This window comes from Larus michahellis, chromosome 3, assembly GCF_964199755.1.
Source record: "Larus michahellis chromosome 3, bLarMic1.1, whole genome shotgun sequence".
NCBI classification, from domain to species: Eukaryota; Metazoa; Chordata; class Aves; order Charadriiformes; family Laridae; genus Larus; species Larus michahellis.
In genome coordinates, this window is record NC_133898.1 from 124,166,282 (window position 1) to 124,180,137 (window position 13,856).

General features: G+C 45.8%; 1 protein-coding gene across 7 annotated transcripts in view; it reads left to right on the plus strand.

Annotated features, from left to right (window-relative positions):
• EVA1A (eva-1 homolog A, regulator of programmed cell death) overlaps positions 1 to 13,530 on the plus strand; it is a 216,797-nt gene extending 203,267 nt beyond the window's left edge. For 4 of the 7 annotated variants that reach the window (XM_074582001.1, XM_074582002.1, XM_074582004.1 and 1 more), the window contains 2 exons: positions 3,344 to 3,514; positions 11,550 to 13,530. In XM_074582001.1, the coding sequence (XP_074438102.1) occupies positions 3,344 to 3,514; positions 11,550 to 11,920 (542 nt within the window). In that variant the 3' untranslated portion in view covers positions 11,921 to 13,530. Of the gene's footprint in view, positions 1 to 3,340; positions 3,515 to 11,549 lie in introns of all 7 variants that reach the window. The other 3 variants (XM_074582008.1, XM_074582006.1, XM_074582007.1) reach the window with 1 other exon arrangement.
• The last annotated feature ends 326 nt before the right edge of the window (positions 13,531 to 13,856 follow it).

Consider the following 13,856-nt stretch of genomic DNA (forward strand, 5'->3'; position numbering starts at 1 on the left):
ATAATTTTGAGTCAGCCTGAAATAAATTTTGTGATCCTGGTGATTCTTTTAAGCAGGAAAAAAAATCCTGAACTCCATTCATCTAAACGTTTCACTTCTACAAATGGCACCTTTTGCTTAGTTTTCCTGTTGTTTATTCATTCATTTTTGAAATGCGCACCATTTTTCAAACACAGATGTCATTTTGAAATTAAGAGCTAAAAGAACATTTTGAAAATAGCAAAAGGAAATATTTGGACATTTCTGTAATCTCCTTTCCCATTTCATTTCTTTCATTGAAACTATTTGCTAAAGTCAGCCTGGTATCATGAATAACCTCTCCAATGCTTGAATTGTGCTGTTGGGCGAATTTACTGCTAGCTGAAATAATTTTCCTCAAGTTTGATATAAAGTCACAGGGAAACAACTCGAGTGACTGGGAACAGCTGAGAAAGGGTGGGGAAGGGAAAACAAGTAGTAGGTGAGCTGATTAGGCATAGACAAGGACTTCAAAGTTAGCAAGGAGGAAAGGGGATATCTTTTAGTGTGATCCTGGAATGAATGGCAGCCCAGGGAACCGCGCGGCGTAGCAACACATGGCCCTTGTGAAATTGTGTTTGTTTGTTTTTTGCCTCCTGCATAACCCCAGTCATTTTCTGGGTTCCCTGTCTGTGCTTGTACAGTCCTGCCGATGACAAAACCAGTTCTGTGGTTTTGTGGGACTCTTTGCTGGAGTATAGCGTATGTAGATGAGCATTCATTTGAAAACTTGTTGGATTGCATCTGTTCTTTGGACAAATCAGATGTAAAAAAAAAAATAAAAAATATTCTTCTTGCATCTCACATGAGAGGAGTTATGCCTTCCTCTGTCTCCTAAATACACCCTTATTGCACAGCGTGGTTTACAAGGGATGCCGCATACCCAACAGAAGTGGTGTCCTTCTCAGCCTTTCCTGTCCGATCTGGCACATGCCCATGGAAGCCCCCACTGCAAGTATAATTTAAACCTCAGGCTTTATGAGATGGCATGAAAGTATCGACAGTGTGGGGCGGATGGTTTGTCACTAACCCGGAACGGGACACGTGAGAGAGCGTGGTGCAGAGGCCCCAGTTTCATATCCTACAGGCTCGGAGCAGCTGCAATCCACCCTCATTGACTGGACTTTAATGGAGAGTCGTAGAAAGCTCTCAAAGACCTAGCAGGAAGCTGGAGCCGCCTAAACCAGCAGTCCTCTTTACGATGAGATATAAGGTTATGAAATATATATGAGATTATATCCTGGTGGTGCCCCTCCTTTTCATTGATTGTAAAGGGATTTCAAATTAACTAGTTCAGAGCCAGACTCAGCATGCAGACGTCTCAGGCAGGATTCCGTTACCCCCATATAAATGTGTCATTTGAGATGGCCTGGGATGTTCACCTGGCTTCTAGATGTTTCCCTAGAAGGGTAAGAGTTTCCCCTACATCCCTTCTCATACCTGCTATGTCTGTGTGGATGTCCTCCTGACCCTGGGGTGTCTTAGATGTCTGTGTATGAGTAAATACATCAAGTAAATACATCAAGTAAATACTCATACTGTGTATAAGTAAATACATCAAGCTTCAAGTGTCTGCCATGGGGAGAGCTGAATGACACTCTAGGATCTGGCAACTAATAGCAGGATTCAGTTGCCTCAGTTTAGACGCATAGTGCTACTTGAGATGCTCTGAAGTATCCAGGACATCTTCAGGAGAAATGAAAAATTTATCCTGATTCCATGGATTTCTTTGAAGGAACAGTGGTAGAGAAAAATCCAACCACTTGTACAGATATCGATTTACCGGACAGGGAGAAAAAAGGAAAGATTAGAGGGCACATTGGTGTTTCTGGTGCCTGGATTGGAATTGGAAGATTTTCCAAAGCTTTGCTTTTGATTTCCTGCTGAACGTGCCCTGGTCCCTCTGTGCCCCAGTGTCTCTGTACAACTGATCTTCAGTGATCTCCATTCTCCTAAAGCAAGAAGTTCTTGGGATATTTTTCCCTTTTGGATCTGTCACTCAGGCAGGCGTGTTGTTTGAAACCTTTGCTTCAGGGCCAGTCATTAACACCTCGGTAGCTTGTAACCTGTGGTTTTCCCAAGGCCATGCAGCTATTCCGTGGCAGGGATACAACTGTGCCCGCGTTCCTTGGGGCTGATCCCTTACAGCGACGCCTGGACATCCATCCCCGCCGTTTCTCCTCCCAGGCAGATTAGGAGTTGGCATCACTGCACGCACGTTCATGCGCCCAGTCCCTCTCCATCCAGTATTACCGGTTCTTTTTGACACCCCTCAATTTCTGTTACCACTTCCTGGCACCGAATGTGCTTCACGCCGCTGGGTTTGCGGGGAAAGGAGACAGATCAGGCAGCCAGGGAACACGGACTGTCTCGTGTTGTGGCTGCTGTCAGAGTGCTTTTGCTTGCACGGCACTGATGGCATTATCGGATTTAATACCTGCAGATAAGCAGGAGCCAGGTGGAAGTCTGTGATTTTACGGTGCGCTGCGTGCTTTTGGACAGACCCAGGCACCCAGGGAAAGGGGCCTGAAAAACTTGTAACGGCTACAGTTAAACCATCACACGGATGATGGAGCTGGATGCTGTGCACCGACTTTTTTGTGTGTTTAAAACACTTAGGGTTTTGTGACTAGTCTGCCTGCAGATCAAGGTGCAGGGGGCACTCAGCAGCCAGCTGATAAGGTCTGAAAGGGTCTCTTTGAGCCTCCTGGAATTAGCTGCCCCCTTAGCTCCAGTCTTCAACAAATAAAATCAAATCATTAACCCATGTTCACTCACCTCTCCAAAGGGGAAATGGTGTCTGGGTGAAACACAATACGAGCAGGCTTGTGAAGGAAGTCATAAACTCAGGTCCGCCCTTCCCCGAGAAGGCTGGAGAGAAAGCACGTCTGTTTGCCAGGTGTGAACGGATCGCTACAGCGAGACACCGGCAGAGGGTTGCCGCTCTGCCGGCTCTGCCTGTGTTTTCCAGTCCTTATTACAAGCTTAGCTGAACCTACTGTTGATAAAGGCTCCTTTGATTTACATAAGAGAAAAGAAACCTGATTATATATTTGCTGTAGCGTAGGTGGGTGTGTCTAAGTGGTGACATGAAAGGGCAGGAGACGGGGGAGAGAAGATGCTGCCTGGATGCAGACAGGGTATGTTCTCAGCTGAAGCTGTCTGAGAAGGTTTAGTTGCCCCCCGAAAAGGGGCAAATTTGTATTTCTGTCTATCTGTTGAACAGCTCCAGATTTCCGAACGCAGATGCTGAGCTGGTGGGGATAGGGCAGGGTAGGGCTGGGGCACGTGCCTCGTTCCTCATTCCCTTTCTGTTTCAAAGCAGAGAAGAAGAAAGGGAGATCGGCCACCTTCTACCCTCTAGACAACACCCCCTTCCTGCTTCCCGTGGATGAGACACAACCGCCGGCACCCAACAGCAGCATGGAGCCCGTGGGCGTTAGCACGGAGATGGCACTGCTCAGCAACATCCTAGCAGCGTATGCCTTTGTCACAGGTAGGTCTTACGGCTGCCATCCCTCTGGGCTCTCAAAAGCTCTTTGTAGACCCTCAAGAGAGCCTACATTTCACAGACACCTAGGGTTAAATCTGCCTCTTTGAACTGTTTGTATTTTTCATTCGTCTCTCAGCAAATTCTCCCTTGAAAGACCTGACCAGGGCAGCTCTAGCAGACAGTATATAACAGGGATTATTGTGCTCTGCTTTCCCCTGGATTTGCTCTCATCTGAAGTTAAATACAATGTAATCTTACATGTGGTATTATTCCTAATGCTCCGTTTTCCTGGAGATCAAAGCCTGGCTCATTAGGGAGGCAAGCTTGTTGTCCTGTAATTTGGAAAACAAGCAGCACTCAGATCATTACCCTGCGTAAGAGAATTTGGCTTATCTTCAGTAGAAGTGTGAAGATGAAGTAACTTGAGAGTCTGCTTAATTGTATATTTAAATCTAGTTTAGAGTAAGATTTCCTTGGATCACGGTTTATCTTTCACCCACGTGTATCTTTCAAGTACCAGGGGAGCAGTCTTCTAAGAAGATTCACTTTAAAAGTGGAAGTAAAGATTGTGTGCCCTACTGAGTGCTTGGGGTCAATACCATTGACAGCAAAAACTACGGTAGAGACAGGTGATATAGTGCAAATGTTTCCCATCCCAAAACTGCATGAGGTACCGTGTCAGCAGTAGGGGTTGCCTACAGAGTTGGAGGAACTAACCCCAAAATAAGGAGGAGCATTGGCTGAAGAGCATCAGATGCACTAATTCATCATATTTTAGGCCAATCCCTGCTGCTCTCCCCAGAAGGAGGGCCCCGATTTCAGTGTAACTAGCCTCCTGAGGCAGGACGTGCTCTTTGTGGCCACTTTTTCTTATGAGATTGCAGGGTGTTCTCCATTTGTTTAATGAAAAGTTTTTATGCTTACTACCTTGCAGTGCTTATTGCCAAGCAGTATTACCTTTCCAGTAATATTAATGCATTGCTCTTTTACTACATGCTGTTAATAATTCTGCATACTGCGGCCAGTCTGCTAAAACCACTGTAGTGCAATTATACTATTCTGTAGCATTGAGGTCTCAATAACTAAAACACCAATATTTGTAAGCTAGATTTTCACGTCAGTGTGCCATTCAGTCTTGCTAATTCATTAAATACTAACGCGTTCTTGGTGCCATGCTCTTGCTCTTGCTGAGAGCCCACCATGCTTCTTCAAACAAGTATTTGGATTTGAAACAACTAGCATGGGCTTTGCATTGTGGAGCCACTGAGTAGATTACTGTTTCTGCATATTTAGTGGAGGGTCCTTCTAAAAGGACCATGAATGGTGACTCCAAAGTTCTGCCCTTCTAAATGTTCAATGGTGGCATCAGGATCAATCTTTTCAGGGCACCTTTAATAAGCAGGCATCTTAAGTGGGATTAGTAGTGTTCTTCACAGACGATAGCTGAGTAAGATATATTTTTTCTTGCGTGGCCTTCTTTAAGGAAAGATTAGAAAAAGCAAACTTTAAAGGACTCTTCTGTCTATCACACATCCCACCCCTCTTACCTACAGCTGCCATTTTTTGACGTGAAAATGCCTGCATTCCTAACCTTACTTTAAAATAAAATACTGTTAATATTATTTTTCCCATCTGAACAGTAATGGGCAGCAGAAGGTTTTAGGATTTATGGTCAGGGACAGTTGGGGCTAGGACTTCGGGCTGCTGCTGATGCCCAGAGTCCCCATGGACTTTGCCTGCATTTACCACAGCAGAACTCTTTGACCCTGCATTCATTTCGTAGGGCACAAGGCCTTGATTCATCCCCTTCACAAGGTGTCAGTCTTGGCAGGAGCCTCTAGATTTTACTGTAGCACAAATAATAAATAAGGACGGTATTTTCTTGCCCTCTCATGTTGTGGTCTCCTTGTGATGTGTTCACCGTCCACTGGATGTCAAATAAGTAAAACTCAGACCTCACAACTTTGGTTTCCAGTGATCAGTTCCGGAGCTTGTTGCTCATGTTTTCCAGTGCACATAACCATGGCTGTTAGATGGGTTTTAGTCTCAATGATATATATGTTCAATTCATTATTTTTAAAAATAATTGATGGCTGTCCCATGGATTGAAATAGCAGATGCCCTAAACCATCTTTATCTGCTGCATGTAATTTATCCCTCTGCTTTTAGCGGAGAGGATGGATTTGGCATGATTTACTTCATTAGACACGAATATGGAGAGGTTTTAGCTTATGAGTTCAAAGACAAGCTGTCTCACAGGGCACAAAAATCATCTGCACAAAACTAGAGCACTGCAAAGCCATCCCCCTTTATATTGCAGATTTTGAGCAGCAGAACAGTTGGAAATTTTTTGCGCTCGCCTGAGTTTGGGACCCTGAAGGCGGCTTAAGCCACAGCAGCTGTTGATGTCCATAGAAGAGCCATTATAGTGGCTCAGGAGAGGCAGGGTATGGGGCGGCCAGGGAGGGCTGGTTCTGGTTCACACATCTTCCCACCACTCCTGACCACAGCCTCGGTGCCGGAGGGAAACGTTAGCTGAAGAACTGCTCTGTTCCATAACACTAAAAACGTCCCTCGGGTAAACTCTGCAGACTGAAAGTGCTGTATTCAGGGTTTCCCTGTGCTGATGAGTTGGCTCAAAAGAGAACTTTGCAAGAAAAAATTGTAAATCAGTGGGACCAACATATAGAGATGTTTTTTTCAGACCCACTACAGAAAAAAGAAGCTACGGGCACTTGGTATTTCATGGGTAAATTGTGGGCTTGAAAGGACGATCCACTCTACTATTCCCGCCTCCTGGCAATGGAATGTCTCTTAGTCTGGGGAGAGCATCCACAAATCACTGGTGTCCCCTCTGAGCTCAGTGGTGTTCACATTTTCTGCACAAAATGGCAGGTTTTGGGGGTGCAGCTGCAAATGAAGAGACTGCCGGCTTGGTCACTCGCACTGTTGGCACATGCAGAGTCTTGCAGTGCGCAGAGGGGAGAAGTGCCGATATTAGCGAAAGCCTCTGCGCTCCATTCCACCATCTTTTTGACTGACGTTCCCATATAAAAGTTGGGAACGTTCCTATTGAGGAGTGAAAAATCACAGCACAGCAGGAAGCAAAGCCTCTTTGCAGGAGTGTTGGTTTTCACCATCAAATCTGTTTGCAGCTATTTCATGGTTAGGAGTATCAAAGCCAGAGAGGTGTTACTCTTATCCCAGGTTCCAGAACCTTGAAAATAACAATTCTTCAGAAATAGGGGGAGTGAACAATGTCAACGAGGAGTGAATTTTTCATCTGATCAAGCAAATAAACATTATTTAGGCTTCAGTCCTGCAGAAGGCTCAGGGATGCCCTTAATTTTAAAGCTGGTTTTCTTTATAGAATGAGGTTTTTAATTATATGCAATCTCTGCCTGAAAACCTCAGATCTGTCATTTGCCACGGACCAAAACCTGTCTGAGTGTTTGGAAAGACTTCACCAGTCTCAGTGAGAGCTGGAGCTGTCTTTGCAGTCACAGTCTACCAGCAAGACCAGAACCATCCCTCGTGGGTGGATAAATATTAAATGTTCAAATTGTATCAGAGCACTTCCAGTGCCTCCCTTTGGGCAGGGGGCTTATTCCAGTGTTGTCGTTGGATTCAGGCTGAAGTACTTGGAGGGAAACCTCCACAAATCCCTGTTTTATTCTTCTTCCACAAGCAAAGCTTTGCTGCCAAGTTATTAACAAGGGGCTTCCAAAAAACAACCCGGGGGAGATCATTCCAACTTTTAGAGTGCTTGGCCTGAGCCTTATTAATAAGGGGCTCCTGGAGAGCTTCCTCTGTTCTACCAGGGGATTTCGGCAGCCTGTGGGGCTAACTGTAAATTCCCTGGAAGATATTAGTCCTACTGTTTGTCTGGCCATGCTTAATGCTGAACCTTTTACTGGGGCCCGCTGAAATTTTCCTCCCCACTGGGGTTTCTGAATGCATGAAGCCATCACAGGAAGCCAGCAGCGTTAATGCCTAGATTGGTTTTTATTTATTGAAACAATTTATTATAATAGCAATAACAACCTTGGCCTGGGGCATTTCCTGGGGAATTAATGGCAGTCTGGGCTGATGCTCCCAGCAGATTGTTAGCCCTCAGGAAACAGGCTCCGTAATTGCTGCTGGTTTGGTTGGAAAAACAAAATAAAATGTGTTTCTAATTTTTGGCCAGTTTGAGTGCGTAGAACATGGTGGGTTTTGTATAGAGGGTTATAAAGAGCATATAGCTTTTGTCTGCATGGATTAAATTCAGGCTTGGATCAGTGACATTTTCATCAATGCTTTCAGTCCAGAAAGAGAAATACCAGGAAGGGGAAAGGTAACCCCAGCTAAAGAGACTGACAGCAACTGGATCCTGCTAGAAGGTTAGGAGAAAAACACATCTCTGAGCTGTCATCCACAGCAGTGGAAGAAAAAGCTACACTGGTCAAAATACACGTGTTAAAAGGGCATAACAGAGTTCGCAGACACACACGAATGCATATCAAAATTATGTTAACTCCTCCTACTGATGTCCGTACGCTTCTAAAGAGGTTTCTTTTTTTCCAATATAATGAGGGTTTTGAGGAGTTTCAGTGTTGGAATGATGAATCCGAGTCACCTTTGACTTTTTGGAAGATGCTGGGCATCCATTCGCTGACGAGGATGCCCCTTTTTAGTCTTGCAAGTCCAACATGCAATGGGGGAAGGCTCTCAAAGTCACTAATCAACTGTCAAACCCTCAAATCTAGGCTATTGCTGACTTGGCTACTTCAACTGAGAAAAAGCAGAGTCCGTGGTTTTTAGCTCAAGTTGCTCTTTCTGCCGTGAAAAAAGAGAGATGTTGGTGTGCGAGTGGATTGTCCGTATGATAAATGCCAAGACTGCAGTTGAACGTAGGGTTACAGCTCAGTGAGGAAGTCCAGACAGTGTCTCCGATGTTGACAGAGTAGCTGTAGGAGCTCATAAATGCCACTGGAGCCCAAAGATTCAATTACAGCCATCGTACTGCATGAAGGGCTATACGTACAAGCACGAACAGGGGATGAAAAATCGTTGCTTAAGTAGTAATCGAGGCGCAGCTTGCTCATGGATACGGTAGCATGGAAAAAGGAGCGCGGAGGAGAAAGGAAAAGCAGGACATGGACAAAAAAGGGGGAAGAGAAACTGCATGTATCTGCATCTCAGGCTCCAATCTAAGGGGTTTTTTTTTTTGAGTTGCTTTAAAAGAGTGAGCAGTGGAACTAATGCAACCAAATCAAGCCCATGTGTGTGCAGGAACGCGGTGGTCGGGAAAGTGTGCCTGGCATCCTGTCAGCCAGGCAGAGCGGAGACAGGCTGGACCAAGCGTCTTCCAGGACAAACAGATCTGTCCCGCTCATTTGTTCCTCTCATGCTCCCACGCTCTGGGTGTCCTCCTTAGGACTACTTGCAAACAAAACTTTGCAATCACTGTCCTGACTAACACTGCACATGGAGGTAAAAGCACTATCAGGTTGTGACTCTACTTTTCCTGGGGTTTTCAAATCTCTGGAATTTGGGACACTTCTTTACTGTTCACACAGTACCAGGTGGGCAGCAGCTTTGCTACTGCAGAAGCAGGGATGCAGTTTTAATTCACGTTCTGCCCCTTGAGTTTAGAGTTGCCACTAACTTCATTGGAGCCAGGATTTCACTTGGCCATACTGCGCCAAGAGCCATTGGCACATCCTTCACGCCTGCTCTGGTATCTTCTCTTTTACCTTTGGATTTTTGCTGTCTCATTCTTGCCAAAATATCTTAGCTTAAAGCTTTGGTTTCACTACTACTGCTGCATTTCTCTCCTCTTTCTGTTTTTTGGACTTGTTGTATATATCTGGTGCAGTTTTCTCCTCTTTTTTTTTTTTTTGTAGTCTCTTTTCAGTCCATTTTTTGCCCATGCCATCCATACCAGCCAATAGCAACAGTCTCATGTTTCAGACTATCATGACATCTTCCTCCACCTTGGCTTGTCAGTCACCTGTGAGAGTAATTTGGTAGGAGAAAAGTGAAGAGCATAAAGGCATTTCGTCCCTGTAACTGTTCCATGAGCATCTCCAGACGTTGAACCACGGGTTGCCTTGACCCACGTATGAGTCAGAGGGCTCTAACCACAGAATCAGAGAATAATGCAGGCTGGAAGGGGCCTCCAGAGGTCACTTGGTCCAACCCCCTACCCAGGACATGGCTAACTTCAAATTTAGAACCAGCTTTGAAGTTAGAGCAGGGTCTTGTTGTGTTGAGTTTTGAATATCTCCGAATGGTTTCCAGTTTGTCTTCAGCAAAGTTTGCTTTGAGGAAATCAGCTGGAGAGGGCACTTTCTAAAAGCACAGCGTGGGGAAGTGAAGGTAGAGCGGAGCCTTTTAGTTACAGAGATCTTTTGGGGGTGAATGTCAGGCTCTCAGCTGGTGGGAACTGTTAGAGCTCAGTCACTGAGTTCAAGGGAATAAGACTCATCTGAGGAACTGACTCCGTCCTTGAACTCATGACTCCCAACAGACACAGCGGAGTAGAGCTGGCCTTGGCACTTCTCGGTTCACCTTCACCCATTCACCATACCTATAAACCGAAATGATTCAGCCCAGGGGAATTGCAGTAGTAAAGTTTATCATAATTATGCTTCTAAGTAGTCCCATGAATCAAAAAAAAAAAAAGTAGTAAATAAACAAGATGACCTAGTTTAAAAGGCATTGTGGATCCTTTGGAGCCTTGTTATATCACCTCTGAAATGTGGCTGTGCAGGATTCATCCTGTTAGTGCACTGACTCCAGCTACGCTTGTGTAGCGCAGGTATACATTTTGGTGGTCTGGGCGGAAAGCCAGCACACTTGCCTTAGATAAGTAAATGAAACCTATGAATAAATAATACGCATTTTTTCCATGCTGCAAGGCTTCCCATTTCAGCTGGGCCACAGCGCAGAGAACATATACAACTTTGTAATCATCTTTACTCCTCGTATGATGGTAGTGGACGTGACAGAGAGAAGCACTCAGCTGCTGCTGGGTGTGCAGCACCCTGGTGTCAACCCCGCTCGCGCAGCCACTGGAATTAGCATTTAATTCTGCGGGCTGCTCCTTCCCCTTCCAGACAACTCCAAGACACGACTGCAGCAAACCCACATTCTGCATGTGGGCAAATGCCTTGGCAGCAAATCTAAATTCCCCTTCCTGATTTCCCTGGGGGATGGAGGAGAAGGAGGGCATGGAAGCAAAGCAACCATTGGAAACTCTGTCCCTCCAGAGACTGTGCATGGAGGAACTGTGTGTGTTTTGTTCTTTTAAGGGTTGTTCTCATCAGTCATTTCATAGAATCACAGAATCGTAGGACAGTTTGGGTTGGAAGGGACCTTTAAAGGTCATCTAGTCCAATCCCCCTGCAATGAGCAGGGACAGCTTCAACTAGATCAGGTCACTCAGAGCCCTGTCCGACCTGACCTTGAATATTTCCAGGGATGGGGCATCTACCACCTCTCTGGGCAACTTGGGCCAGGGTCTGACCACCCTCATTGTAAAAAATTTCTTCCTTATATCTAGTCTGAATCTTCCTTCTTTTAGTTTAATGCCATTACCGCTTGTCCTATCGTAGAATCATAGAATTATAGAATGGTTCAGGTTGGAAGGGACCTTAAAGCTCATCCAGTTCCAACCCCCCTGCCATGGGCAAGGACACCTCCCACTAGACCAGGCTGCTCAAAGCCCCATCCAGCCTGGCCTTGAACACCTCCAGGGATGGGGCATCAGCAGCTTCCCTGGGCAACCTGTTCCAGTGTCTCACCACCCTCACAGTAAAGAATTTCTTCCTAATATCCAATCTAAATCTCCCCTCTTTCAGTTTGAAACCGTTACCCCTTGTCCTATCATTACTCTCCCTGATCAAGAGTCCCTGGAAGAGTACTGGAAGGCTACTTTAAGGTCTCCCTGGAGCCTTCTCTTCTCCAGGCTGAACAGCCCCAGCTCTCTCAGCCTGTCCTCAGCCTATTGCAACAGGCCCTGCTAAAAAGTTAATCTCCTTTCCCCTTTCAGAAAACCCCGAGCGGGCTGCTCTGTATTTTGTCTCCGGAGTGTGCATTGGACTCGTCCTGACCCTGCTGGCCCTGGTGCTACGGGTGTCCTGCCGAACTGACTGCAAACGCTCCTCCGCGAAAAAACCTCCTCGGGAGCGGGAGAGCGACAGCGACAGCAGCGACAGCGATGACGATTCGGACACCACTTCAGACCTCTCAGCCCGCAGGCACCGCAGGTTCGAGAGGACTTTGAACATGAACGTCTTCACTTCGGCGGAGGAGCTGGAGCGAGCTCAGCGGCTGGAGGAGCGGGAGCGCATCATCCGGGAGATCTGGATGAACGGCCAGCCGGACATCCCAGGGACCAGGAGCCTCAACCGTTACTACTAAGCGATGGGGAGTCCAGCCGTCCTGCCCTGACCCTGGGGCTCCTCCACACGTGATAGAGGAGAGGGAGGGAAGGAATATTACGCGGGTGTCTCCCCTTTTCCTTTCAGGTGTGGAGCAGAGTGGATGGACAGCAATAAAGCTTTCCCCGTCTCCTTCTCCCTGACATATTGCTATCACCCCTCTTCACGGACACTTTCTGCTTACAGCAGAGGTGGTTGCCAACTTCATTTCTTAGTAGCAGACAGGAAGATAACAATTCTCCCATGCGAGATGTGGAATTTGGCTCACTGTGGTACGAGTGCTCCTCTCTTGGCTGGGAGAGAAGTCATCCAGGTTTTGGTGTTCATTTAGGATTTTTTGGTTTCCCTTTCCTGAGGACTGTGGGAGAATTGTGAACAAACCAACAAATCTGGAAAGATGATTTGGGAAGGGAGGGGGAGGTGCATCCTGACTGATTGTCTTGTGACTTCAGAAGCCATGAGATTAACCTAATTAAAACCCCACGGCAAATATGACTTGTTAAGAACTGGGGGATGAGGGGGGGGAGGGTGATTCTTCCATCGTGAAATCATCTCGGTGCTTGGATCTTTGCCATAGTGTATTCAGTTATTTATGGCTGTCTTGTCATCGTCCTTTTCAATGGGAACATTATTTTTTTTTTTTTTTTTTTACTGACACCTCAGGGATAAAATCCTATTATTTTTTTGAGTCTGTTCTCCCTGCTGGCCCCTGTCAAACACAACCCAACCCACCTCCAACAGTGAAGTTATGGTAATATAAGAGATGTGTCAGTGACTGGTGAGAAGTTAACAACCTCAAAGAGGTTGAAAAGGGTTTTCTTTTTGTTTTGTTTTAAATATATATATATATATATTTGAAGATGCTGCACAGAAATGTGCCTTATTCTTTTTTTGTTGTTAAACTACAGTTTTCCTATGGATAGCAATGCACAATGTTTTATATATTTTATTAAAAAAAATTAAAAAAAAATTAAAGGTCTATGTTTACCAGAGGAAAATGGAGACAGAAGAAGCCACATATGACAACAGAACGGGCAATAAATGCTAAATAAACTCTGGTTTGCTTCAATACATTTGAATTTGCATCCTCACTTTTGGCATAGGTGTTGCTCGAGGGAGATGCTTTGGAAGAGCAGCACGCTTCTGCAGGCAATCAAAGCTGATATCTTCTGCATGCAGGAACCTGGAGGCACTTTTTCCTTTGGCTGCAGCCCATCAGTCTCCTTCTGTGGTGTACATGGGCAGGAGCAGCTGAGCAATGTGTTGGTTCTCAAGTGGCCATCCCAGAGCCTATCTGCATCGAGGGAAAGGGTCCCAGTGATTTCATAATGCTTTGAGTCTGTCCCACAGACCCAAACCATACCTGGACCAGAAGCAATTGTTAAATGAACAAAAGAAAAAAAAAACACATGGAAAAAGTGAAATATAATTTAGTGCACCTGCAGTTGTCCCATGGAGCATTCCATGGGATGTCGCCACTCTGCTCACTATCTATGTACTTGTTAGTCACTCCCAAGCACCAGTTCACATCACTCCAGTCAAAAAATGTGATGTTTTTCAAGTCTGCATGACACTGTTTTAGCCTGCATGGCTTTGGGATGTGCTCCTCTGTCACTTAGATATGCCTATGTCTTAAGAGTTCACAAAATGCCAGCAAAGCAAATAATGACCAAAAACTCTGAATGCCTGGAGCTTTCCCTGTAGCCTCAAGGACAGATGAAGATGGGCAGACCTGCCCATAAAATGACTGGGGACATTAGAGTGGGGCTGTGAGGGTCCATGTGCAGGGACAGCCCCCGACACCAAGGGCCGTCTTGGCACTCTTTGTGTCACCGTGGGAGTCCTTCTCTGGCTGAGGAAAGCTGCATTGGAAGTGCCAACAGGTGCTTCTCCTGGCTCTTGCAGGGTGAGAGCAA